The 27469-nt window shown below is 38.2% G+C and overlaps 1 protein-coding gene across 1 annotated transcript; it reads left to right on the top strand.

The window, feature by feature from the left end:
- The first annotated feature begins 12465 nt into the window (after positions 1-12465).
- LOC127424502 (NACHT, LRR and PYD domains-containing protein 1b allele 2-like) lies at positions 12466-25256 on the top strand. The gene is given in 11 exon segments (XM_051669787.1): positions 12466-12582; positions 12677-12748; positions 18137-18212; positions 20984-21048; positions 21744-21820; positions 22350-22567; positions 22819-23072; positions 23792-23904; positions 24280-24434; positions 24968-25092; positions 25095-25256. Coding segments are annotated over 11 exon segments (1434 nt in total).
- The last annotated feature ends 2213 nt before the right edge of the window (positions 25257-27469 follow it).

The following is a 27469-nucleotide window of genomic DNA, read 5'->3' as shown; positions in this document are numbered from 1 at the left end:
AAAGAACATCATACCTACGGTTAAGCATAGTGATAATAGTGTGATGGTGTGGGGATGCTTTGCTGCTTCAGGGCCAGGGCGACGTGCAATAATTGAGGGAAACATGAATTCTGCTCTCTACCAGAAAATCCTAAAGGAGAACGTCCAGTCATCTGTCCATGAGATGAAGCTCAAATGCAACTGGATTATGCAGAAAGACAATGATCCAAAACATAGGAGTAAGTCCACCTCTGAATGGCTCAAAAGAAGCTAAATTAAAGTTTTGGAGTGGCCTATTGAGCCCGATTGAGATGCTGTGGCAGGACCTTAAACAGGCAGTTCATGCTCAAAAACCCTCCAATGTGGCTGAACTAAGCCAAAATTCTCCCACAGTGTCGTGAAAGACTGATCTCCAGTTATTGGAAGAGTTTGGTTGCAGTTGTTTGTTAAAGGTGGCACAACCAGCTATTAAGTTTAAGGGGGCAGTTAGTATTTCATGTGGGTGATATAGGTGTTGGATAACTTTTTTGCTTCAATAATATATATATATATATATATATATATATATATATATATATATTTGTAAACTGTATTTTGTGTTAACTCAGGTTGCCTTTGTTTTATGTTATATCTCGTTTGAAGATCTAAAACAATTTAGTTTGAAAAATACACAAAAATAGAAGAAATCAGGAATTGGGCAAATCATTTTTCATATCAGTGTGTGTGTGCGTGTGTGTGTGTGTGTGTGTGTGTGTGTGTATATATATATATATAGTGTGTATGTGTGTGTGTGTGTGTGTGTGTGTGTGTATTCACACAGAGCTCTAGACTAACATTTGAGAGTGGTAGCACCGGTGCCACCAAGTTCTACAGATGGTCGCACCAGCACCTGAGTTGGTCGCACCGTAGGGGTGGGGGTGGGCTTTTCTTTAAAATGATATCTATAGGAGGTCACGTGACGCCATGCAAGAAGCAGACGTGTGAACGATGAGCTCTGTGCACTTTGCAAAATTTTTTATTATTCTCATGTTATAATTTGGTGAAATTCGATACACCTTTTGCTCTTTGAGGTAAAACATGGCAAAGAAGTCAAAATCATTGGGCTCTGGAGACATTAAAAGACACTTACGTGTTCAGGATGAAAGCCCCAACAGGCCTACAGATCGGGGACTCGATTTGGATGGCGTGGCGGGAGAAGGAATCCAGCGTCATTTGCCCAACATATCGATGATGATGACGGAGGTTCTTACTGACTTGGAGGATCTGGCTGTAATACGTCGATCGATTACGGTGATGGAAATAAAATTCTCTGAGTTAGTTACAAGAGTGACTGATGTTGAAAGACGAATCGATTGTCTGGAATCTTCAGAGAGGGAATTAACCGCTAATCCGCCCGTGACCAAAGTTGATCTGGAACGTATTCTTGATCTTGAGAATAGAAGCCACAGGAATAACGTCAGAATTGTTGGAATTCCTGAGCATGAGGAGGGCAGAGATATGGTGAAATTCCTAGATGAGCTTTTCCCGAGTCTACTCGACATAACAGGCCACAAGCTGGAAATCGAGCAAGCTCACAGAGTCCCTGCTCACAGATCTGCTGAGGGAGACAGGCCCCAATCGATTCTGGCCAAATTCTGGCCATCCAATAAAGATCTCGTGTTGCGCCAGGCAAGGAGCAAAGGGAAGCTTTCTTGGAGGATTCATAATATTTTCTTGTTCCTGGACTTTGTGAGTTCGACAAGAGAGAAACGCGATCAGTTCAAGGAATGTAAGAAACTCTTACATCAGCGAAAGATCACTTTTGCTTTAATGTTTGCGGCCAAACTGAGAATAGAAACGAAGGACGGTCGCAAAGTATTTACATGTCCCAATCAGGCAATGTCTTTTATTGAATCAATGGGTGAGAAAACCATTGGATGTTTCTCATATGAATGGGTCGACTCGCTGTACTTACTCTGGCTTTTGAGGAAGCTGGACGTTTTGGTTTCTTTTTGCGTTGGCTCCGCCTAGTGGCTGGAGCTTGTTTTGTGAATAACACTTTCCTTAAAGATGCTTTTGCATTGATTGGAGATTACTTTTGCATTGAAGTTCCCGGCCAGTTTGAGAGTGGACACTACGGATGACCGCAAAATATCTACATGCTCACACAAAGGATGTCTTTTATAAAGTTGACGGATTGAGTAAGTCATGGTATATACTTTTATGCGGCCTCCGAGTGAATTGACTTGACCATCCAGGGAACCGGGATGTCGGTTTTGTTTCTTTTTGTGTTGGCTCCACCTAGCGGCTGGAGCTTGTGCCGTTTACGGGACACTGGAATGATTACGTCATCCGCTGAACTCATAACAGCTGGCTCACTGAACATTCGTTTGTCTATCCGTGAAACTGAACAGTTTTATATTAGCTGAAATTTTAAAACAGTTCTGTGAATTAATCTACATGTTCTGTGTTCATTCTTCCTTTTGGCTGGGGGTTATTTTACAAAGTATTTTCTGTTATGTAATTTTGCTTCACAAATTTGTGAGGCAAAACTGAGCAATCTGATGGCAAAGTTGTCGTGGGGGCTCGTGGGCGTTCATGGACCTTTAGAGTTTAGAGTGATTGTCGCCGGTTGGCGCTCTCGTGCGCGGGGTTAATGCGCACGTTTTTCTTTTTTCTGTTTGTTTTGTTTCATTAATGGGGAATGTGGTCTGTATAATTTTGCTTTTGACACACAGTTTATTTTTTGTTATTATATCAGTATGTCAGTTGTTAATATGAGTGTACTATCTCTCTCCACATGGAATGTGAATGGGTTGGGGCACCCCATAAAAAGAAGGAAGGTTATTACTTTTCTTAAATGTAAGAAATATGATATAGTGTTTCTTCAAGAAACACATCTTTCCCCGCAGGAAGTTGAAAATTTGTAAAGTAAAGTGGAAATTTGGTAAGATATGGGGTGGACCTGTTTTCTTTAGTGTTGGCTCAAGTAAGAGCAAGGGAGTCATTATACTGGAAAATAAACATTTACAATTCAAATGTCTCAAACAGATTAAAGATAAATTAGGAGGAGTCATTATTGTTTTAGCTGAAATTCAGGGGCAAAGGTTGATTTTAGCTAATATTTATGCACCTAACACTGATGATCAGGGCTTTTTTATAGATCTTGAAGGGATGTTGCAAACCGCTGGCACCCCTCATGATATAATATTGGGAGGAGACTTTAATCTTTTGATGGATTCAGTCCTTGATCATAGTGAAGCAAAAGTGTGTAAACCCCCTAGAGCATCATTGACGCGTCACAGGATGTGTAAAAATCTTGGTCATAGATATTTGGAGACTTTTGAACCAATCTGGTAGGGACTATACATTTTTTTCATCAATCCATAAGATTTATTCTAGAATAGATTTTTTTTCATTTAATCTGTTGTGGATTGCTCAATTGGAAATATCTTAGTCTCAGATTATGCCCTGGTGAGTTTAGAGGTGGTGCCACATACAGAGAAAAAGAAATCACATAGTTGGCACCTTAATGTGTCCCTTTTGCAAAATCCTGAATTCCAACAAATGTTAAAGACTGAAATCAATGTTTATATGGAGACCAGCTGGTCCTCAGTATCCACTGTGGGTGTGGCTTGGGAGGCACTTAAGGTGGTTCTTAGGGGTCGGATCATACAGTATGCCTCATTCATCAAAAAATCCAAAGCACGAGAACTCATGGAGTTGGACGGAAATATTAAAAATGCCGAAGCAGAGCTGAAGCGCCGTTTGTCATCCGATGGCCTCAGAGAATTGACTCAACTGAAATACAGATATAATACTATTTTGTTGCGGAAAGTGGAGTTTTGGTTATTCAGGGCAAGACAGTCATACTTTGAGTCAGGGGACAAAGCAGGAAAACTTTTGGCTAGATATATAAAGCAGAGAGAGTCTTTTTCTACCATTCCCTCAGTGAAATCTGCTGGTGGTGAAATATTTACCTTGGCCATTGATATTAATAATGCTTTTAAAGAATTCTACTTTGATCTCTATAGTTCCACGTCTTCGTCTACTGATGAAGATATTAGAAACTTTGTGGAACCATTAGATCTCCCTAAACTGACGACTGAGCAAAAAAAATTCTCTTGATTCTGAGACAAACTTGGAGGAGCTTGGCGAGGTTATTAAGGCCTTACCTTACCTACAGGCAAGGCTCCGGGGCCTGACGGCTTTGCTGCTGAGTTTTCCAAATCTTATGCTACAGAACTGGCTCCACTTTTGCTAGAAGTTTATACTGAATCATTAAAGAATGGAAAGCTTCCTCCAACCATGACACAAGCCCGGATCAGTCTGATCTTTAAACAGGACAAAGATTTTGCTGTACAAGCAAAAACCTTGAAACACAAGAATAACACACTATAATATTCTATCTCTGCCCAGACGTAAACCTCTTACTTGAATCGTATGAGGACTTAGAATGTGTGTTCATCCGTCCTTTAACTCCGACTTGGTTCCTTGAGGCTCGGGTGTTGACGGGAGGCCGTTTCCTCGCTCTGTTGGCAGGCACGGCTGCTGAATCTCGGTGGGCTGGCGGAGAACTCAGAAATGTCGACTTGATTGAAGATGGAAGAGAAATCTTTAATCTCTTCACTTCTGCAGGCAAACGGATGAAGATGCGGATTGCTCGGCGGTCTCCTTCAGATCCATTAGAGTGTTCGGTTGAACACAGAGTAATCTCAACTCGTCCAGCGAGATGGAGATTGTATGGCCACAGTTTCAATTCGGATGTTACTTCCTTGTGCCACGAGGTTGCACCTGAGAGCAGCGATGAGCTGTGTCTACACAGCTGTGTCTAGTTGCTGGAAGCAAATCTTGGAAGCATTTCAGAGGTATTTCAACTCCTGATGATGTCATGGTTTGAGGGACGTTCTGTTGTGTGCCTCATCCAATAGGAGTTGAGAGTTCGATCCTTTAGTGAGCAAGGCTTCATGGGATTTGTAGTCTGTTTTGGACTCCCTTTGTTTGATTTTGGTGCGATTTTTATCAGTATAATTTATGACCTGGTATGTGGGGGCCTGAGTTAGGTTTTTACGACTGTGTTAGGCCTGCCTTTGTCTTCTATCCGAATACATGAGGCCCAACAGCCTAATGCAATTTAAGATTTTAGTCTATTGGACCCCCTCTAGATTGCATAGGCTTGGTCTTAAAGACACACCCACCTGCTGGCGATGTCAATCAGAAGATGGAGACACAACCCATGTCTTTTGGGGATGTGTTAAGATGCAAGAATTTTGGATGAGGATTCAGAGTTTTATGTGCAAGGTTTTGGCCTCTCAAATTTTATTTTGCCGCAGACTCTGTATCTTGGGAGATGGGGCAGTCATTAATTTGGAGAATAAGCACATGAAAAACTGGGTCCTAACTAGTGTTATGATCGCCAGACAGATCACTTTGAGGAGTTGGAAGTCGGCTGGAGTGCCCCCGTTTCAGGAGTGGTGTTCAGAGATGGCCAGAGTGACAGCTCTTGAGGAGGGGGTATCCAGAAGACTGGGGAGTCTGGACATGTTTGTGAAGAAGTGGGGCAGATATCTGTTTTTTTTTTTTGGAGGGCGCTCGGGGAGGGACAGTGGAGTGAGAGGTGTAGGGGTTTTATGTGTTATTGTTTTATTTATTAAATTTTTTAAATTTATTTATTTATTTATTTATATTGGTTGTGTGTCTATGGTTGTGTGACCACTGGGGTGTTGTTGGAGGTTGGGTGGGGGATTGGGGGGTGGGGGGGATAGTGGGGGTTGTATATTGATTCTGTATATATGTGTTCTGCTATTTATATTTAATTGTTGAATCAATAAAAAATGTTAATCGCAAAAAAAAAAAAAAATATATATATATATCTATAAAAGGAAAATTATATGGACAAAAACAAATAATATAAAAAAATAAGTACATTTTCAATAAAAATGCACATTTTGTCCCACTGAAATGCCCACTTGACAGTAGGGTTGCAACGGTATGAGAATACCATCTCAGAAAATATCACGGTTTCACGGTATACAGTATTACACAATTATTATTATCAGTTACAATGACCCTTAAAGGAGTGAAAACAGACGTTTTTTTTTTTTTTTTTTTGGTTGAACAAACGCTTTATTATAATTAAAACTTGAAACCATTTTTTTTAATGGAAGTATGTGTCAAAAAAGTCTCCCTTTTGAAAATAAATAAAATAAATCGAATAAATAAGAAAGCTAACAGAATTATAATAATAAACTGAATTATAAACATGATAAAAATATAACATGTAACTAACATGTTATATAACTAAAACATGTTAGTTTACATGTTAGCATAGCATGTTAAATTAACTACTAAATGAAAAATAACATCAGCTGTGTGAGCTTTTAAAGTAATGTCCTATGACTTTTAATAATTAACATATACTGTAAGTGCACGACAGCACAGCCAGACTGCTCCTGTCTGTACCTTTAACTCAGTGGTTCTCAACTGGTTTCGCTTCAGGACCCAGATTTTACATTGGAAATCAAGTGGCGACCCACCATATAAAAACGTAACCTGTATTTAATGTATCCTGGGTCACATTTCCTTTTATGTTGCATAGTTTTGTTCATGGTTTTCAAGTATAAGGGCATGCATCAAGTGACATTATTTTTGTTGTTGACGTCAACAACAAAAGCATCAGGAAGTTTTCTCTCCCCACTTTTAACAATTTAAGAGCATATTTACTTATATGAGCCCATTATTATCCCATTTGTTTCCTAATTTCAAACATAATTCAAACAGAACATACATATTACACAGGACAGGGCTCAAAGCTAAGGATTTTTTCTACTGGCCCGGTTGGGCCAGTGCTTCAGATTTTTACTGGCCCTGCCAAAATTTTCACTGGCCCCAAAACAAAAATTAAATATAGCTGTTTTTACCATCATGGCTTTAAAAATGTGTCCGAAGATAAATATTTTGTTACATATATTATGTTTTTAAGGCAATGTCCCCCAAAATTGAATCACATTTATAATTTGCAAGATATGATTTATGCCTTATGTAATCCCATATATACGCTTTACAGATATAAATTCATAAATACATCATATTAACCTCAGCCGTCCTGCCATTTACACATGTGCTTTTAAGCCAAGAGTTCTGTGGAGGAGATGATGGGCTTTCGGTCACCCGTTTAGTCATGCTGTCATGCAACTTTTGCCCATTTGTAGTGTTTTCACAAGAAGGATCAAAGATTTAGTCGCTGAGTTAAAGATTTGATTATTGGCTGAGAGAACAGACTTGCTACTAAATCAGTTGTGATGTGTAATATACAGTAGGTAGATATTAGGCCTAATCTGTGAATTAACAATGTGTATATAACATGAAATCAGACAACCCAAACTAGACCAAAACTGACTGATATACAAAGAACAAAAACAAAAATACCTGTATGGTCCAGAAATTAGACATGTAACAGGTGTTTTATGAGGATGATATGAAGTAGACTGTTTCAGATATTCATCTTCAACCTGCAGCTGAACAGCTCTGATAATAATAGCCTAATAGCCATAGTGATCTTGCTTCTTTTCATATCAAATGCTATTATTATATCAAATTAATGATTACATTTGAAAACCGAATTAAATCTGCACTTACATTTTGGATACTGAGCACCTCGTGATTTCTAGACATGTGCATAACTGGGGTTTAACAAAGTCTATTACGTTTCATCCGGCGCTTCATCTCTAAAGGTGAATTAATGAGAGAAAATGTGTTTGTTTTTTTACAGTGGGAATAAAACTTGCGCTCCCTGCCTTATTGAGAGCACATGCATGTTAAACAGTCTACGCTGCATGGAGAGAGATGATGATGAGACATATGCACGGAGAGACATGGATTTTCAGTCCTATAGAATGAAACTGTTGATTTCTTGTGTTCCAATGTGTGGATTACTGCTTTTCACCAACATGTAAAAATGAAAAATGTGGGGATTTCACACACTATGAACACGGAATGTGCGGGGACACATAAAATGATGCGCAAGACATGCAATCCCGATACGAAATTCATTAAGTGGTTTTTTTTCCCTTTTATTTTCTACACATTGGCAATAGCTGCTGCTAAGACACTTGGAAAAGAGTGAGGACAGTGCTAGGAGTGTGCTCGGTGTCTGCATGCAACTGTGTCTTGGCGCGTCCAGTATATTATGCACTTGAGCATCTTTGCGAGCTAAATTGAATCGCGCTCACTCGTTGGTTAGAATACTTCGTTCGCTCAGTGTAATTGTTGTGCTCTCTCACTTGTTGTTTTCTTGCACTAATGTTATAAATGCAGCACTGGCCCGATCGGGCAAGTGACAGTTCTAGCAACTGGCCCGAATCTCTCTCACACTGGCCCCGGGCCATCGGGCAGTCCTTATTGTCGAGCCCTGCATGAGGAAAGGCTCCTCATTACCATAGTTAGGTCAGTGTAGCTAGTCTTAAATAATAGTAATAATAATAACAAATTATAGTATTTATGAATAAATACTAGCTGAAACACATCTTGAAACTTTAACTACAACTGCCACTGTTGATATAAAATGAGTTCTAATAGATTCTACCTTTAGATTATTTCATATGAAACTATAACGTTTTGTCAAAATATAACAGTTACTTTTACTCATGTAAAATCGTGAAACAATTTTGTAAATGTGATGATGTATAATGAAAAAAAAATTTGCACATAGCATGGTGTTGCTCTTTTCATCCTCAGTGCTGTTTGGCATGTCAGGGCTGCCTACTGTTTGAGAGGTTTGACTTGACTTCCTCCGTAACGCTTTAAACTAGAAAAGCCTCACTAGAATTGAAATAGTCACATCAGTTTTGAGGTCTGCGCTCCGCAATATCGAGGGAAGCCCGGTTGTTGCACACGTGCGTCAGAGAGGAGAGGAGATCATGATCATGAGCTGGTTCCGTTACACTCGTGCGAAAGTGCAGATGAGAAGCCTTTAGCTGATTGTGAGATTATCATTAAATCTGCCTCGGCAGTCCTAAATAGGCTATCACTTGGGTGGCCGCCGAAATATCTCCAATGGGAGAACCGTGGCATTGTTCTTTCCCTGCTGTCCGCAACCCAGTCCGAATAGGTCGCGACCCACCAGTTGAGAAACACTGCTTTAACTCACACACACTCGCTTATGTCAGACCCCCTCGCTTCTCTCTGCCTTTTTTTCCGCTTTATGTGTGTGTGTGTGGTGACAAGTCTGACAGGCAGTCGAGGAGGAAAGGGTGAGATTCTCCGTCCGGTTGCATTTTTTTCTCAATACCGTAGATAAGCATATGTACATGGTATGAAAACCATCAATTTTCATACCGTGGTATACCGTGAAACCGGTATAATGCTGCAACCCTACTTGACAGTAACGCATTGATTTAGAAATTTTGTAAATGTACTGATATCACAAAAGTAATCTGTAAAATGTTAACACCCTGATCATCCTTATGCCCTAATCCCTTCGAAGACTTTACCATCCACTGTGAGAGCTTTGAAAGGCTAAAAGGTGTAGGGCTAAAAAAATAAGGGCCATTCAGAACTACCTTTTTAAGTAATTTTTATTGGAAATTAAGTTTGAAGTGATCTTACAGCATGACTATAAGCCGTTTGGAATGCAGTCTATGATGATATGTGTGGCTGAGAGCTCGAGACCGGTTCACATGAAATCACACATGCTCAGCGTTGATCGGTCCATTGACCTGCGGAGACTGATCCAGGTAGAGCTGTTTCATTTTGCTTTTGGAACATTTGCATTTTATATTTCTCATGTGCAAAAAAACAAAACAAACAACAGCGCATAATCAGGGAGTCGGCCAAATTTTAGTCGCACCAGTGCGACCTCTTGCAAAGTTTAATTGCACTGTTAGGAAAAATATATACACTGGGTGCCAAAAATTTGGAATAATGTACAGATTTTGCAAGATTGGAATAAAGTACAGATATTGCTCTTATGGAAAGAAATTGTCACGAAAGTGGCATTCAACTGATCACAATATAGAGTCAGGACATTAATAATGTGAAAAATTACTATTACAATTTTATTTTTTATTTTATTTTTTTTACTTCTTAAACTACTTCAAAGTGTTCTCATAAAAAAATCCTCCACGTGCAGCAATGACAGCTTTGCAGATCCTTGGCATTCTAGCTGTCAGTTTGTCCAGAAACTCAGGTGACATTTCACCCCACACTTCCTGTAGCACTTGACATAGATGTGGCAGTCTTTTTGGGCACTTCTCACACACCTTACAGTTTAGCTGATCCCACAAAAGCTCAATGGGGTTAAGATCCATAACACTCTTTTCCAATTATCTGTTGTCCAATGTCTGTGTTTCTTTGCTCACTCTAACCTTTTCTTTTTGTTTTTCTGTTTCAAAAGTGTCTTTTTCTTTGCAATTCTTCCCATAAGGCCTGCACCCCTGAGTCTTCTCTTTACTGTTGTACATGAAACTGGTGTTGAGCGGGTAGAATTCAATGAAGCTGTCAGCTGAGGACATGTGAGGTGTCTATTTCTCAAACTAGAGACACTGATATACACATGTTTAGTTGTACATCTGGCCTTCCACATCTCTTTCTGTCCTTGTTAGAGCCAGTTGTCCTTTGTCTTTGAAGACTGTAGTGTACACCTTTGAATCAGAATCAGCTTTATTGCCAAGTATGCTTACACATACAATATATATATATATATATATATATATATATATATATATATATATATATATATATATATATATAGTATGTATACACACACACACACACACACACACACACACACACACAGACATACACATACGTAGTGCAAATCTAAATACAAATCTGTTGTATACATTGCAAAGGAATGTAATGGCAGAAGAGGTTGGATGTGTTGGATAAATATAAAAAGACTAGACAGTGAATTGCACATAATTATTGCTCAATGGGGCAGTTTTAACTGTTCATGAGATGGATAGCCTTTGTATGAAATCTTCAGTTTTTTTTAGAAATTTTTTCCCCATTCTGATGGCTGATGTGAACATTAGTGATCGACCGATATGGGTTTTTTAATGGCTGATGCCGATATCCAGAGAGCAGGGTGGCTGATAAGCCGATATAATGCCAATTGCTAAAAATGAATAAACTCTTATTTAGCACTATATTTACTAAATTTCACACTAAACTTTAACTTTGTAAAAAATTATCTAAAAATAATATTGTATTTTAAATGGTATATAAAAGGAGGTTTATTAATATTTGCCTTTTACCATTAGAAAAGAAAGTTAAATGTAACAAGGAACTGTTGAGGAGAGACTGTTAGAACACGTACTTCTTAGAATGACATAAGCACTCCACAGGATGCTAGATCTGCTCAAGTTTTGTGAGGTTGGTTTATTACATCTGTTTAAACGAGATATGTGCATATTTGCAGATGGAATGATATTAGTTTTATCGATATTTGCCTTTTTATCATTAGACAAGACAGTTAAAAGTTACAAGTTCAACTGGTAAGGAGAGAGAGGGAGAATAAAACAGGCGAGCACTATCGTTATGAGCTCAAATGCACCTGCCGCGGCTCTGATATGCAGACTGTATATATGAGACCGTGTTGCACACCGGTCTATTATTGTAGTAACACGATGGCACGTAACAACAAAACGAACCATGACTGGTCATTTACACGTCTCAGGCACTTCACATGCAAGCAGGTGATTGTCAGAGCCCTCAAGAAACAAATCGGCCAAACAGGAAAATTTATTGGCCGATTATTTAAAAAATCCCTATTATTGGACGATTTATCGGCCTCGGTGATATATCGGTCGACCACTAGTGAACATTAACTGAAGCTCCTGACCCCTATGATTTTATGCATTGCACTGCTGCCACACGATTGGCTGATTAGATAATCGCATAAGTAGGTGTACATGTTTTCCTAAGAAAGTGCTCTGGGAGTGTTTGGAGTTGTTACACTAGCAAAATGCTACCTCTGTTTATCAATGCTGCTAATCAGAAAATGAACAAATATCTACAGATTAATCAGTTTGGCCAATAAATCGATCTATCAATAGTAAGTAGTATTCACCTGATCATGTGATATCAAAATGGCAGCCACCATATAGGAGTGACCCGCCCCATGTATAGTACCCTCGTATTTCCATGATGCGGAAAACACAGACGAATTCAGGGAATCCAGTAATGAAAACAGAATGAACTATAAAATGCAGAATGTCATAGAAATTTTACATATTTGGGGGAATGAAACCGCTACTCATATAAACGATAAGTCTTCATCTTATGCCGGTGTACATGGTTATTAACAGATTTGTCTATTACTTTTACTATAATAATACTTAGTGCACCTTTAAAGCAGTAATATGAGCAGAAATGATCTTTTAGCTCTTTTAGACTTGTATAAAATCACAAAACAATGACTTGATTGTCTTGTGAAATTCCACGATGATGTGTCACCATGATCACACCTCTGCGGTTCTGAACTTTTTCTCTGTATGTGTTGTAGATATGGATGAACTCCATTCTCTGGATCCACGCAGGCAGAAGCTTTTGGAAGCGCGTTTCATTGGTGCAGTTAGTGGAAACACAGGAGGAAGCACTGGGAGTGCCAGTGGCGGAGCTAAAGTAATAAACATACACGCAAACACATCACGCATGCAGGGCGACACTCTAAGCATTGTGCTTGTGTTCTCATGGCTTGATGTGGATCTTTTTTCAGGGCTTGAATAATAACGAATGTACCAGTCAAAGCATTGTCAGTCTGGGGTCATCCAGCGATAAGGAGTCAGAGGTCAGTATTACACTCATACACACTCAGAGATGTGACCTTTGAGCTTTACAATATATCAGGGGCGTCAAACTCATTTTAGGTTGTTTAGGTGATTGGTCACAAAACCTCACCTTATGTGGACTGAAATGTTTTATTTGTTAAACCTAGGAACCCAGCTTCTCGAGCCAGTACAGTCCAGAATTAACTTTCTACTGCTTCACTAACTAATATTGGGGTTAAAACTGAAAGTGTGTAATTTTTTTAAATGTTCATATTCTTTCTCTTATCCAATTTAATATGCAGAGTGAACTATAAGTCATTTGTAGGTTGATTGTACCTAAAAGTGTAACACTTGTGACTCTGTGGCATTTTAGCATCCCGTCCACCCCGACACAGCAACATTGACTCGACCAATGATGTAAAGGTAGTTCTGAATTACACACTTATGCTTTACCCTCTTAAACTCTGCGTGGGGAGATGCTACATGGCAAACCGTTTTAACACTTAACACACTAAAGTCCCTGTCTGCATATGTGGTATCATTTGAAAGCATAGAATCTTTACTTTTCAGAGAACCCAATCACTTTTGCATTTATTTATATAAAATAACAAAATAAGGCCTGAAAACATTTGTGTCGCATATTGCCCCCGCCTAGAGGTTACATTGTAGAAATCTTAAAAATGAATATAAAAGTCCTTCACATAGCACTTAAATGTGTACAGTTAATTTTTGCCATAATACCACAGTTTGAATTATTTTAAAAAATATATCACAAAGTGAAATTTTATTTCGGTAAGGCATAAAATGCAAATGTCTCTTTTCTTTGACCACTGATCTGTAAGCCCCAAATAACCTTACCTGCATCAGGTTGTTAGCTTTAAAATGAGTTAAAGAAATTACTTGTTTACTTGTTTGTTAGCTTGCTTGAGTGAATAATCCAATGTTGTGTCATAAAATGTACAACCAAATAGTAGAGTATGAGAAACAAATCATCAGCAAAACAGGTTCTCATCTATAGAAGATGAAATGTTACACATCATTGTAAATCTGTGATTCCCAATCTGGCACCTAGACATCTCAGAAGCCAAGATATTCAACAAAACAGTGTGGAAGCTCTTAGCACTTAAAAAAAAAAGAAAGACTTGTTGTCTATGGGTGAGCACTAAAATTTGTTAGAGCACCACCTACATTTCAGATCAGTATAGTGTGATGGAAGGTGATAGAGGAAAAAATATATTTTCTAGTACTTCCTGCCATCCAGTGGAATAAAATAAAATTTGCTTGAAAATTGAGGACACAACTGAAATGGCATGCTTTTAAACTTTAGACATTAAAAATAAATCATAAAATTGTAAACATATTCAATGTTATTTATTAATTATTTCAATAATTTCTTAAAAGTTAGGGGGTTATCAGTAAAATGAGACAATTTTTATGAAATTAGTCCACTGTATGTGTGAACAGGCGGCAGCCCAAAAACACTGCAGAGCATAAGAGGTTAAACTTTATTCAGCAGAGGCCTTTAGATTACATATACATGCAGATTTAATAAACAATTCTGAGAAGCAAAATATTAAACCACTCACTGCTCTAGGCTAGAGAACTTAAGTTTTAATTAGACTTCTTAAATCAAACATGAACACAAAGTTAGGTGTAAAAAAATAGACTTCATCTAGTCTAGTACATCTACACTGTGTGCCCAATTATTAGGCAAGTGAATATTTTGATTTTATCAGTATTTCCATGCACAATTTCCAACTCCAAACCATATAAACTTGAATGCTTATCAGATTCAATCATTATCAGGTGGTATGTATTTGTATAATGAGGGAGGGTGTGGTGAAAGTGACTAACACCTTATATCAAGGTGTGCATAATTATTAGGCTGCTTCATTACCTCAAGTAAAATGAACCAAAAAAGAGATTTAACTGACACTGAAAAGTTAAATATTGTAAAATGCCTTTCAGACGGATGCAACACTCTTGAAATAGCTAAACTATTGAGGCGTGACCACCGGACAATCAAATATATTGTTGTGAATAGTCAACTGGGGCACAAAAAATGCATGGAGAAGAAAAGGCGCAAATTAACTGCAAAAGACTTGAGAAGAATTAAGCTACCAGGAACCCATTATTCTCCGATGCTACCATATTCCAGAACTGCAACCTACCTGGAGCGTCCAGAAGTACAAGGTGCCAGGTGCTCAGAGACATGGCCAAGGTCAAGAAGGCTGAAACATGACCACCACTGAATAAGATTCACAAGTTGAAGCATCAAGATTGGGCAAAGAAATACATGAAGACAGATTTTTCAAAGGTTTTATGGACAGATGAAATGAGAGTGACTCTTGATGGACCAGATGGATGGGCCCATGGCTGGATCACTAATGGATGAGGTGGATGAGGGGTACTGGTATGGGCTGCTATCATTAAGGATGAGGTAGTTGGACCTTTTTGAGTTGAAGATGGACTGAAACTCAACTCTCAAACCTACTGCCAGTTTCTGGAAAGTACTTTCTTCAAGCAGTGGTACAGGAAGAATTCTTCAGCATTCAAGAAGGTCATGATCTTTATGCAGGACAATGCTCCATCACATGCCTCCAAGTACTCCACTGCTTGGCTAGCCAGCAAGGGCCTCAAAGATGCCCAAATAATGACTTGGCCCCCTTCCTCACCTGACTTAAATCCTACTGAGAACTTGTGGGCCCTTCTCAAATGTGAGATTTACAGTGAGGGAGGACAATACACCTCTTTGAACAGCATTTGGGAGGCTGTGGTTGCTGCTTCAGTGAAAGTTGATCGTGAACAGATCAAGAAACTGACAGGCTCCATGGATTGATGGCTCATGGCAGTTACTGAAAAGAAGGGTAGCTATATTGGTCACTGAATATTTTTGAAAGGCCAAAATTTTTTGGCCTTTCAAAAATATTTAATTGTCATTTTGTGTTACTTATTCGTTTCACCTACTCTAAAAATTGAGAATAAACAATTGAGTTGGGAGAAATTATTTTGTAATTTAGTTGCCTAATAATTGTGCACACATATATATTCCCCTGAGTAAGACAAAACTCACTTTTTCTTTGTTAAACATTCAGGTTTGAGGTTCAATAACATTTTGGTTTGACTGAGAGCATTGTGTTTGTTCAACAATAAAATTAATCCTGAGGAATACAGTTTTCCTAATAATTGGGCACGCAGTGTATTTACAAAGGAGGGCTAGGCCTACCCAAGATTTTGTTTTATTATTATGCATTTGTTCTCAGACATTTAGCTCATTGGTCACTTCAACCTGAGAGAGCCCCTCCCTGGTTTGTTATTGAACAGGAAGTTCTTCCTCTATTTCACCATTACAAAGCCTCTCTATCAAACTAATCGGAAAAGTTAAGTTACACCCCATTATTTCGCATTTACACTCGGTATGGACTAAAGTGTCCAGATTGTTCAAATTGGACACTTATTTAAATGTTGCCTTGAGCATATGGCAGAACCCAAGATTGTGTATTGGCAAGTCCCCTTTCTGCTGGCCAGAGTGGATTGTGAGGGGGGTTGCTACACTTGGTGACCTATATGAGAGTGGAGTGTTGAGATCGTTTGAAAACCTAAAGTCCAACATTTTGGGATCCCCAGACCTCAGTTTTATAGGTATTTACAATTGTGCCACCTGCTTTGTACTATTTTTGGGAGTAGCACTCCCCCCCCACCCCCCCCAAGGAGGCAGATGCTTTGGGAGAGATGATTGCGGCTTTTGGAAAAGGTCATGAGGCATCAGTGTATTACTCCCTGTTAATTCAGAGTATAGGGGAGTATAGGGGACGGAGCCTTAACTTCTCTCAAGAGAGTATGGGAGAAAGATTTCAACTTGGCATTGAAGGAAGGAGTGTGGGCTAAGATTCTTAAAAACGTTAAGTCTGCATCTAGAGATGCAAGGGTTCGTCTTATACAATTAAAAATTTTGCATAGATTTTATTGGACCCCCTCTAGACTGTATAGGCTTGGTCTTAAAGACACACCCACCTGCTGGAGATGCCAATCGGAGGATGGAGACATGGCCCATGTTTTTTGGTGGTGTGTTGAGATCCAAAAATTCTGGTCGAAGGTTCAGAATTTTGTGTGCGACGTGGTGGGCACTCAGGTTTTGTTTTTTTTTTTTGGGGGGGGGGATTTTTCCCCTTTTTCTCCCAATTTGGAATGCCCAATTCCCAATGCGCTCTAAGTCCTCGTGGTTGCATAGTGATTCGCCTCAGTCCGGGTGGCAGAGGACGAATCCCAGTTGCCTCCGTGTCTGAAACAGTCAACCCGCGCATCTTATCACATGGCTTGTTGAGCGCGTTGCCACGGAGACATAGTGCGTGTGGAGGCTTCATGCCATCCACCGCAGCAACCACGCTCAATTCACCATGCGCCCCACCGAGAACAAACCACATTATAGTGACCACGAGGAGGTTACCCCATGTGACTCAACCCTCCCTAGCAACCGGGCCAATTTGGTTGCTTAGGAGACCTGGCTGGAGTCACTCAGCACGCCCTGGGATTCGAACTAGCGAACTCCAGGGGTAGTAGCCAGCATATTTTACCACTGAGCTACCCAGGCCCCGTTGGGCACTCAGGTTTTGTTTTGCCCCAGACTTTGTGTTCTGGGCAATGGTGCGGTCATCGATGTGGGGGATGGCCATATAGAAAACTGGGTTCTGACCTGTGTGATGATCACCAGGCAGGTTATTTTGAGGGGTTGGAGGTCAGCTTGTGCGCCTCCATATCCGGAGTGGTGCACGGAGGTGGGGAGGGTGGCAGCTTATGAGGAGGTGTCATCGGGAAGACGGGGTGGCTTGGATATGTTTATACGGTAATGGGGCAGGTATTTGGAGTTTTTGGAGGGCTCTCGGGTGGGGTGTGGAGAGAGTAGTGTAATATAGTTAGTATGATTATTATGTGTGTGTATGTATGTATGTATGTATGTATATGTGTATGTGTATATGTGTATGTATGAATGTTTGTATATGTATGTATGTATGTATGTATGTGTGTGTGTGTGTGTGTGTGTATATATATATATATATATAATTTTTTTTTCTTTTTCTTTTGTGTATATATATATATATATATATATATATATATATATATATATATATATATATATATATATATATATGATTTTTATTTCTATATATTTACTTATGTTTGACCACAGGGTTGTTTTTTGGGGGGGCGGGGTTGGGGAGGGGGAGGGGGGGTTGTGGGGTTTAAATGTTGATTTTATATATATATATATATATATATATATGTTTTGCATTTCATTGTTATTGTATGATTTAATAAAAAATGTTATTTAAAAAAAATTTATTTAATTGATTTTGTGAACGGAAATATTGATTGAAGAGAATATTAACACCATCTCCTGTTCTCCCAAGACTCCAGAAAAGAAGCACTCCGAGTCATCCAGGGGAAGGAAGAGGAAAGTTGATAATCAATCACAAAGCAGTCAAGGTACTGAAAGCTTAAAGTACTTCACACAAAAAATTATTTACTCATGTTGTTCTATATCGGTATGACTTTCTTTCTTACATGAAACACATAAATATCTTAGTCCGTCTTTTCAGTACAATGGTTCTGGATATTTATGCTCTTTAAAGTTTAAAAAAGCCCTCAAAAGTATCATAAAACTAGTCAAAGTGCTCGCTGCTTATTCCATGTCTTCTGGAGGCATACTATAGGTTTTGTTAGAAAAAAACTGAAATGGAAGTCATTTTCAGTGATAATCTTGACATCTGTTGCGAGTTCTTGGGTGCTTTAAAGGTGAAATATGTAACAATTTTCATGTAATATTCACCATTTTTTTTACCAATGTGTGAACGGCTTGTAACACAACTTTAAAAAATTAGCCCTTCCCGGACTTCCTAGGTTGCCTATTAAAGCCTGTAGACTGATTTTCATGCAAAGGGAGTGGGTCGCTTTTGCCGGGAAAATCCAAAGGATGTGACGTTTATGTGTGCTCCCAAGAGCCTTCTACTGAATCCCATCTGGCTAAGCAGGAATGTGATTGTGGTCGAGTGAAAACTAGAGTAAACATCGGCAGGGCATTTGATTCCCGGAGGGACCTTCATTTCGGTTTTGGGGATCAAAACCGACCCTGAATTGGAGTTCTTCTTATTGGACAGGTAAGCTTACATAACTGCAAAGCATGTGAAATATAGTGCCATAAGGATTGATCTGTGTCATTTTAGCTAACTTGATTTTGATTGCACAGTAACTGTCATAAACAATGTTAATCTGTAATTATTCAGCAAGGTAAACTACAATAACACATGAAATGAATGCTAGACAATGTTCAAGATAATGCAAAAAGCTCCATTCATTAGTGTAACGTAACTTGGTTATACAGAAAATATATACAATCTATAATTATAAAACAATAGTTCATCGATATATCAAAATGACAGATGTGATGGAATCACATCAATACTGAATTGTGTCAACATATTTATAATGTACAGTCTATGTTATAAACAGCTACTGTCATCATCCACCAGATTTAGCTAACAGCTATTGATAAAGCTGGCTAGCTAGCTAACGCTGACATAGGCTATCGTATAAATGCAGTCAATGTATCATGCAAAGAAAAGTGATTACTTCAAACTACAGTCTTGCATAGTATAATATACAGTCTCAAAGTTTGTAGTAAAACAATCATAACTGTAATTTTAACTATGCTACTTCATCTGTCAGCATGATGCAGGTGAATCACGTGGTCTCTTTGTATGTTACGTCATTGTTTTGGCCGATGATCACTCGCTCATGTCCCTATGGAGTGTGTGCACGAGTGCGAGTACGATTAACAGGTAGCTGTCTGCAGTTCACTTAACGGCCACAGGTGTCATTAATAACAAGGGTTTCTGAATCTTACATACTGCACCTTTAAGAAAAGCTTGTTAAAGGAATAGTTCACCCAAAAATGAAAATTTGCTGATCATTTACTCACCCTCAGGCCATCCAAGATGTATCTGAGTTTCTTTCTTCATCAAATTCTTCATTTCTGGCCTCCTCCTCTAAACAATGCAAGTGGAAGTACTCAATTTTTTGACGGTCCAAAATGCATATTTAGGGTGCAGCAAAATAATCCACATGACTCCAGTCGACAAATAAAGTTCTTCTGAACCCAAACGATTGATTATTTTTAGAAACAAAACAATACTTATATACTTTTTAATAAAGTGAACTAAACTAATAGCACCTTCCCATCCAGTGCTGATCGGAGATTATTTACATCATTCTCACAGACGACATTATTCTTGCAAACAATTTTCAGTTGAATGAAATAGAGAAAAAGGAGTGATAACTCTTTACATGCTTGTTCCATGAGACAGGCTCGTGCTGCACGCCTCTGAACAAACAGCGAACCAGACACAAGCATTGATGGCTTTTCTTTTGTCTGTTCCTACAAATATAGTAAGTGTGTTTCTTCAAGCACGTGTCTTTGAGTGTAACAGCATTTCTTGTCATGCGTCACTCCGAAACGTCTTACAGGTCGCCCACCTGTTGCGGGTAGATGAGCAAAATTACTTTCACAGGAAATACATTTGGGCGTGGAGCTTACGAACTGGATTCAACCTCGTCACATTATGCAGTTCCACACCCTGGGCTACTGTTTAATATATTTTCTGACTTCCCAGATCCATGGTTTTGCCATTTCCAAATATTGTTGATCGGGTTCTTTGTAAGAGTCCTATCACCCAGCCTTAGTGCACTTCCACAACCAACAGAAAACAACAAAACATTTATTCAGTATATCAAAATGACCAAAGGTTCTCTTTCTGTCATCTTGGCTCAAGCTGAACTAAACATGTCACTGGCAGGGAGTGAGTTTGGGCTTTTAATGCGCACCACAGTAAAGGAAAGAGGTGTGCTGTTTTTATAATACAAGACAAAACGAGAGCATCATTGCGAAAAAGAATGTGGCATAATAATCGTTTTATCTTTATTATTTTCTTTTCATAATCGTTGGAACTGAAATTAAAATTCAATTAATCACCCAGCCCTAGGATTAGTGCCACGCTCTTCATTTTCATTTACGTTAAAGTCTGCAGATGTTTGCACATGGATGATGTATGAGTGGAACATTTTATATTACTACTTTACACCACTGCTAGAACGTTTTACTGTCTGGATTTAGTGTATAGATACATGAAATGTTAATTGCATAAAATGTTTGTGTAAAGCACAGTCTCTGTATAGTGTATGATTTGTGTTTTGTCTGACAGTGGGAGGGAGTTTGGATTTTGTGTCTTATTCAACATTAGGAGTAGAATCATCTTCAGGACAATCAGTGAGTAGCTCTCATGAGGATTCTCCATAAATCCAATAGTCCTAAATTATTGTAATCAAACTCAGAAAACTGTGTTTAGTATTTCTTTCCTTCCTCCTTTCTTTCTTTCTTACTTTCTTTCTCATAAAACTACAAAAACTTTTGAAAACTCTTGTCATATTTGGGTTTACAACTTTTCGTTATCATTCTCATCACATTCATTTCATTTCTGATCACTTTGCCCAATAATTTTGCTGTCTTGCAAGCACTCGATTTTACAAGAAAAGCACATTTGTTTTTAAACTGACTAATTTGAGCAATTATATACAATTATGTACTTTTATTTATGGGAAATTTTCAGTGACATATTTCTGTGTGATAAATACACAATATATTGAGTATTTATTTAGACAATATTTTGTAAAAGGTTAATTGCTTCACATAGAATCACATATATCACATGTATTGATTATTCTATATATGATTATTTAAAATATAATATTTTTAATGAAAATTTGCTGATCATTTACTCACCCTCAGGCCATCCAAGATGTATCTGAGTTTCTTTCTTCGTCAAAACAGAATTTACGATTTGTAGGATTTCATTTCAGGCCTCCTCCTCTAAACAATGCAAGTGAAAGTACTCAATTTTTTGACGGTCCAAAATGAGTATTTAGGGTGCAGCAAAATAATCCAAAATATTTTTGTTACTTTAGTCCTCAGAAAATGTTGAAGTGTTAACACCTGGACATGTTGAGAGAGATGATGTGGACAAACAAGACAATACATACAGGTATAAATCATTAAAGTAATAGTTCACCCAAAAATGAAAATGATTTAATCATGACTTTCTTTCTATACTGAACACAAAAGAAGATTTAGAAGAATATTTCAGCTCTGTAGGTCATTATAGTGCAAGTGAATGGGTGCCAAAATGTTTAAACTTCAAAAATCACAAAGGAGGCATAAAAGTAATTTATGTGTGAAACAGATCAATATTTAAGTCCTTTCTGACTATCAATCTCCATTATCACTGTATAAAATAAGATGTTATGAGAAATGAGAATAAGGAATTTGAATTTCTCTTATAACATTGGTTCCCCATTGCATATCGTCCTGTCTGATTGCCATCACAATCCCTGCTTGCATCAGTTATCTGAACTTCTTGTCCATTTCTAAGTTTTTGCCTTGTTTATTTGAATTTGGTTGCATGTAATGTTGTAAAACTCCACACCCCCAAACATGTTTTGCAGTGTATTATCATACAATAACAAATGCATGTAGTTATGACTTAAGATGTTACTTAAACCTCTGCCCTCCAGGTTTCTGTGTACACATGCTGGTCAGTTTTGCTGCAGTTTGACCAACCTTGTATTTGTGATGAACAGCAAAGGAGAGATGCTGTATAAAATCGTCCCCTGGGATCTACGCCTCTTAGATGGTTTGGGTCAGATGCAACCTGCAGGGCCCTTGTATAATATTGACTGTTTTAAAGGTTCAGTCTCACAACTGCATCTTCCACATTGTGAATTATTCTCTGGTATGTTTATTAATAAAAATATTTTCAATGATGTTCACTCTTCATACATCTGTACTGAAGCAGCAGAAAATTCACTGATAATTTACATATCAGATTATTTCAAACTGCAGCTATTGAATTGTGTGAGATCTCTCCTCTTACATTAGTAGTATCATCATATTATGAAGTGCATTTAATGTAAAACTTTGATCACTGTCATATAATGATAAAAAAGAATACTTTTACCTTTGTTTCTAAAATGTGTTTTGCAGGGACAAATAAGGAGAGTTTGGCTGTAGCACATTACACTGGTGGTAATGTAGAAATATTGCAGCTACTCAAAGTGACTGAAACTTATGTGATTATTGACATCAGAGATCTCTCTCTCTTTGGGCTCATAAAAAAGATGTTTTTTGCCTCCCCTGTCCGTGCCCAAGTGCTGCTTTTCCTTCAACCTGTAACTGTTGCACAGAAGGAGAAAATAATGAATGTCCACTTGCTTCCAGGGAATGTTCCCTTGTCAGAGGTACTGCTAGCTCCAGGCATTATTACTTGTTAAAAAAGAAAACAAATGAGGAAGATGTTCTAACAAAACTGCATGTTTTTAAGCTCCTCTTTAAAAATGTTTTTACCACAGTGGGTTTTGCTTTTTCAGTTGCAAAATGGCGCCAATTGCATTGGTTAAAGCGAGAGACTGCAGAGTGATATGAAAGACATAAATGTAGCTGAAATATATATTTTTATTATTTAATGTAAATCTGCAACATCGTTATACAGTATATGTTTTATTACTAGCATTAATAAATTAATAAAAATAGCAACAAATAATCACCTCTGCTGTGATGGGGTTTCAGTACATTTGGCATTTTTCTTTCTTCCCAGACTGTCATAATCCATCTCTTTTTCTTTTGCTGTTGGAACAAATGGGAATGCCAAAATATTATTTGCTACAGTCATCTATGTACCTCTATAGAAGTTTACCCCACTATAGTTTACTTCGTGCTCCAACCCGGAAAATGGAAACAAGACATTTTGAATTCATTTGTGTAATAAAATAAAATAAAATACCCTGTTCCTGTTGTTTAAGTTTATAAAATGCAGAGTTGGAATCAAATTATTAAATGAGCTTCTAAACACTGTTCATCATATTTGGAGAATCTTTCATGTCCTGATATTTTAAGGTATAACTGCTCCAAACACTCATCATAGAATATAAAACAGCATTATGCTTGCTCTTCCCTCAAGGTTCAGAGTCGGTATCAGGAGAAAACATACATTGAGACAAGTTCCATATGTCATCTGATTCCAGGGAGAGAATACAGTCTGTGTTGTCACCCAGAGGGATGTGAAGTGCAGCCGGCGGTATGTTATTAGATATAGGGATTTACCAGCTGAATAGCAGGTGAAGTGTTTGTATCTGTCATTCATTGGAGATTAATTTAATGTGTTAAAGTTGTAGATCACCCAAAAATGAAATTTCTGTTAACATCTGCTAGTCCTCATGTTGTTCCGAAACCTACTTTCTTGAGTGGAACACAAATGATGTTAGGCACAATGTTAGCATCAGTCACCATTCACTTTGATTGAATGTTTGTTTGATTGTAAAGATGAAAGTGAATGGTGACTGATAACAGAATTTGTATTTTTGGGTGAACTACTGTATCCCTTTAAAGTTATAGTTGAATTGTTTTAGATTTTGTGGCAATTTCCACCTATGCATCCGTGTTTTTCTTTCAAAGTGAAGTGTTTGAGTATATTTTTGGTCCAAATTACCATCCCACGTTTGAAGTGTTTCTGGATGTCAGCTTTGAGGAGATCGGGCTGAATCTATTGGATAAAACTGAACAAGGGCAGGGTGTGTGGAACCGACGGCGAGTCCTCCTTAAAGGTAGTCACAAACTCTGCATTGATGAACTTCTGTTGATCTGTGCTTGTGTGGAAGAGATTGATTTGAGTGACATGAAAGTTTTTTAGGAGAATCTGTTAAGCATGTCTATGGAGAATAATTTTCATTTTCTTAATCTTTGTTAATCTTGTTAGTGTGTTGTGATGTGGCCTATTAGATAAAATGTAATCCTAGTTATCAGAAGATTATGGTTCGATCCTCGACGGAACCATACATAAGCCATGATACCTTTGAGTAAGGCACTTATCCCCATCTTGCTCCTGTGGGATTGTCCTGATAATAAGTGTACTGTAAAATGCTTTGGATAAAAGCATCTTCTGAATGATCGTCTATGCAACCCAAGTAGTGTAATGCTTTTTAATTAGATTTCTCAATGATCAATGTCTTTTTATTAATAGTACCAAGTCAAGGTGTAGAAGCTCTTGCTCACAGAAGACACCCAGGTATTTAAATTAGATGTATATATTTGTGTTACTATCACACTCATCTGAAAACTAACCTGAATTTCTGTTGAGGTGAACTAATTCAGAATACATCAGTGATGACGATAGCTGACTGTCTGAAGAGCAACGGCATGCTTTCACATGAAATGTACAGTAACATTCATACTGCAAATCCACGGCAAGAAAAAATGATGAATGAATCTTGTTTGATGTTCTTGACTCTGGACATGCCATAAAAGCAGAATTCTACAGACTGCTGATTAAGAATGAACCCCATCTAGTAGATGAACTTGAGTCTGGACCCAGCATTGTTCAGTATGACAAAACTCAAAGTGGTAAATGTACCAGTCCAGTACCTTGAACTGTATATGCAACTTTGTTTTCAGGCAGACTGATAAAAACATGTGCACCCTGACATTTACATGTACTGTAAGTCAGGAAGTCTGATTGAGCTTGTTATTTTTGCAATATGCTGTGGGCCGATTCAGATTTGTTCCCACTTTTTGTGTGTATGAATATGCATGCAGTATTTGTCCACGTTCCATATAACTTCCTTACCAGATGTGTTTAGAATAGACTGACTGCAACCAATTACAATTCTATAACAGTTTCTATATTGTAGCATACATAAATATATACAGTATATATAAATTAAACATAAAAATGTTGACTGTCTCTTATGTTTTAAACATGCTTATGCAGTAATGGATAATTATTAAAAAATGTGTTCAATTTAAAAAATGTGTTAAACATCTGCTTCCTCCCTTATGGAGTAAGCAGCAAGGAAGGGAACTCCTCTATATAAATAACAGCAATTAATATTTAGATAAGCCATTTCAGTGAACCAACTGAGTTAATTCATAAAAATTATGTTAAATAACTCCTCTGACATGAAACAGAGCTCAGCAAATAAAGCTAGTGACTTACTACAGTGGAAAGCAAAGGAGAAGAAATGGGGGATCAAGAACATGAGCTAAGCTCATCGATCTTGCAGAAAATACTTAGAATTGAACTTCAATCACATCAAAAAGCTGTTGCTAATGACATTAAGACACAAATTGAGAGTTTGCACAAAGAGATTAAGAGATTAAGATATTTTGTCCATCCAAGAAGAAACAAAGCAGACATTTGTACACTCCGTGAGGAACTTTTTGCAGATCTGACAACTTTGCATATAGCTCAGGCGAAATTTGCAAACGACCATGCTGAAATGTGAAAATCACTAAGCGACATGGATCAATTTACTGCTCTAGAATCTTCACAAGACTCTTTGGCTGAGGAGTGCAAAACATTGCATGAGAAGTGTACCAACCTGGAGAACCACTGCTGGAAACAAAATCTAAGATTCATCAGGATCACAGAAGGGGCTGAAGCAGGTAACCTGACCCGCTTTATCACGGAGCTCCTGTCAGAGCTGTTTGGTGTGGACAACCTAGGAGACTCACCTATAATTATAGACCCGGCACATAGAACCCTGGCTCTGAAACCAAAACCCGAGGAGAGACCTGGAGCAATGATTGCCCGTTTTTTTTACTACTCCGATAAGGAAAAGATCCTGAAGTTGTCCAGGAGCAAAGGCCGGCTCTATTACAAAGGAACCCCAGTACATATATTTCATGATGTGAGCCCAGAGGTCAACAAACTACGAGCTGCATACAACCCAAGCTGCAGGGGTGTCCAAAGTGCCATTTGCGGCCCTCCGACTGCTCTGATGCATCCTGCGAGAGATTTTAGAAATAGAACAGAATTAAGCCCGCTATGGAAAAATTATATGAAATTTATATTCTGGACACTGGATGTCACAATCACGTACAGCCACTATTCACAGCGCATATTTATTTACATGTAGGGCCTACACAAGCATACCATAGAGCACAAATTATGATTAAAACTTGCATAATATTAAGCGTACAATATAAAGATTATGCATATTGGCTGTCTAGTAGCTTCCAGCCCTTTTTTAAATTATTACAGGGATGCATCCCCCGGCACCTTATTGTTTTCTGCATTTGGCCCCCGACCAAAAAAGTTTGGACACCCCTGATCTACGGGATGCAGACATACTGTAAACTACAGTGTATATTACCCAGACAGACTCGTGATTACAATGGATGGCTCCAGGTACAAATTTTTTGTCATTGCAGTGAGAGTGGAGACCGGCTTCAAGAGCGAGCCAGACGCTAGTCGTGAGAGAGAGTTAAGAAACACGAGCTGGAGACTGTGTGAATTTATGTCCGATGAAAAGCATAGTTTCTGAGTGTGATCGCTGAAAAGCTTTGAAAAAAATTGATTTTCAAAGAAATAAAACATACTGTCTGAGTTGGATTTGCTGTCTCCCGCTTCCTCCTTTGCCCTAACTGTGAACAATGTAACAACTCTTTATCTCAAGTAAAATTATTCCCGACACTAGAGGGCGGTATGTTATAATAGCAGGGAAGCTTTGCAACACCGCTTGTGTTGCAAGAATTACACGTTTAGCTTTACGTTAATACAATGATAGACAGATAAATATAGGAAGCTATATTTGTGCAATAGTTGCACATGAACAGGTTTTCGTCTCTTTAATTCTTTATG

Source organism: Myxocyprinus asiaticus, chromosome 33 (genome assembly GCF_019703515.2).
Source record: "Myxocyprinus asiaticus isolate MX2 ecotype Aquarium Trade chromosome 33, UBuf_Myxa_2, whole genome shotgun sequence".
In the NCBI taxonomy this organism is placed as follows: domain Eukaryota; kingdom Metazoa; phylum Chordata; class Actinopteri; order Cypriniformes; family Catostomidae; genus Myxocyprinus; species Myxocyprinus asiaticus.
This window is presented reverse-complemented; position numbering and strand designations above follow the sequence as displayed.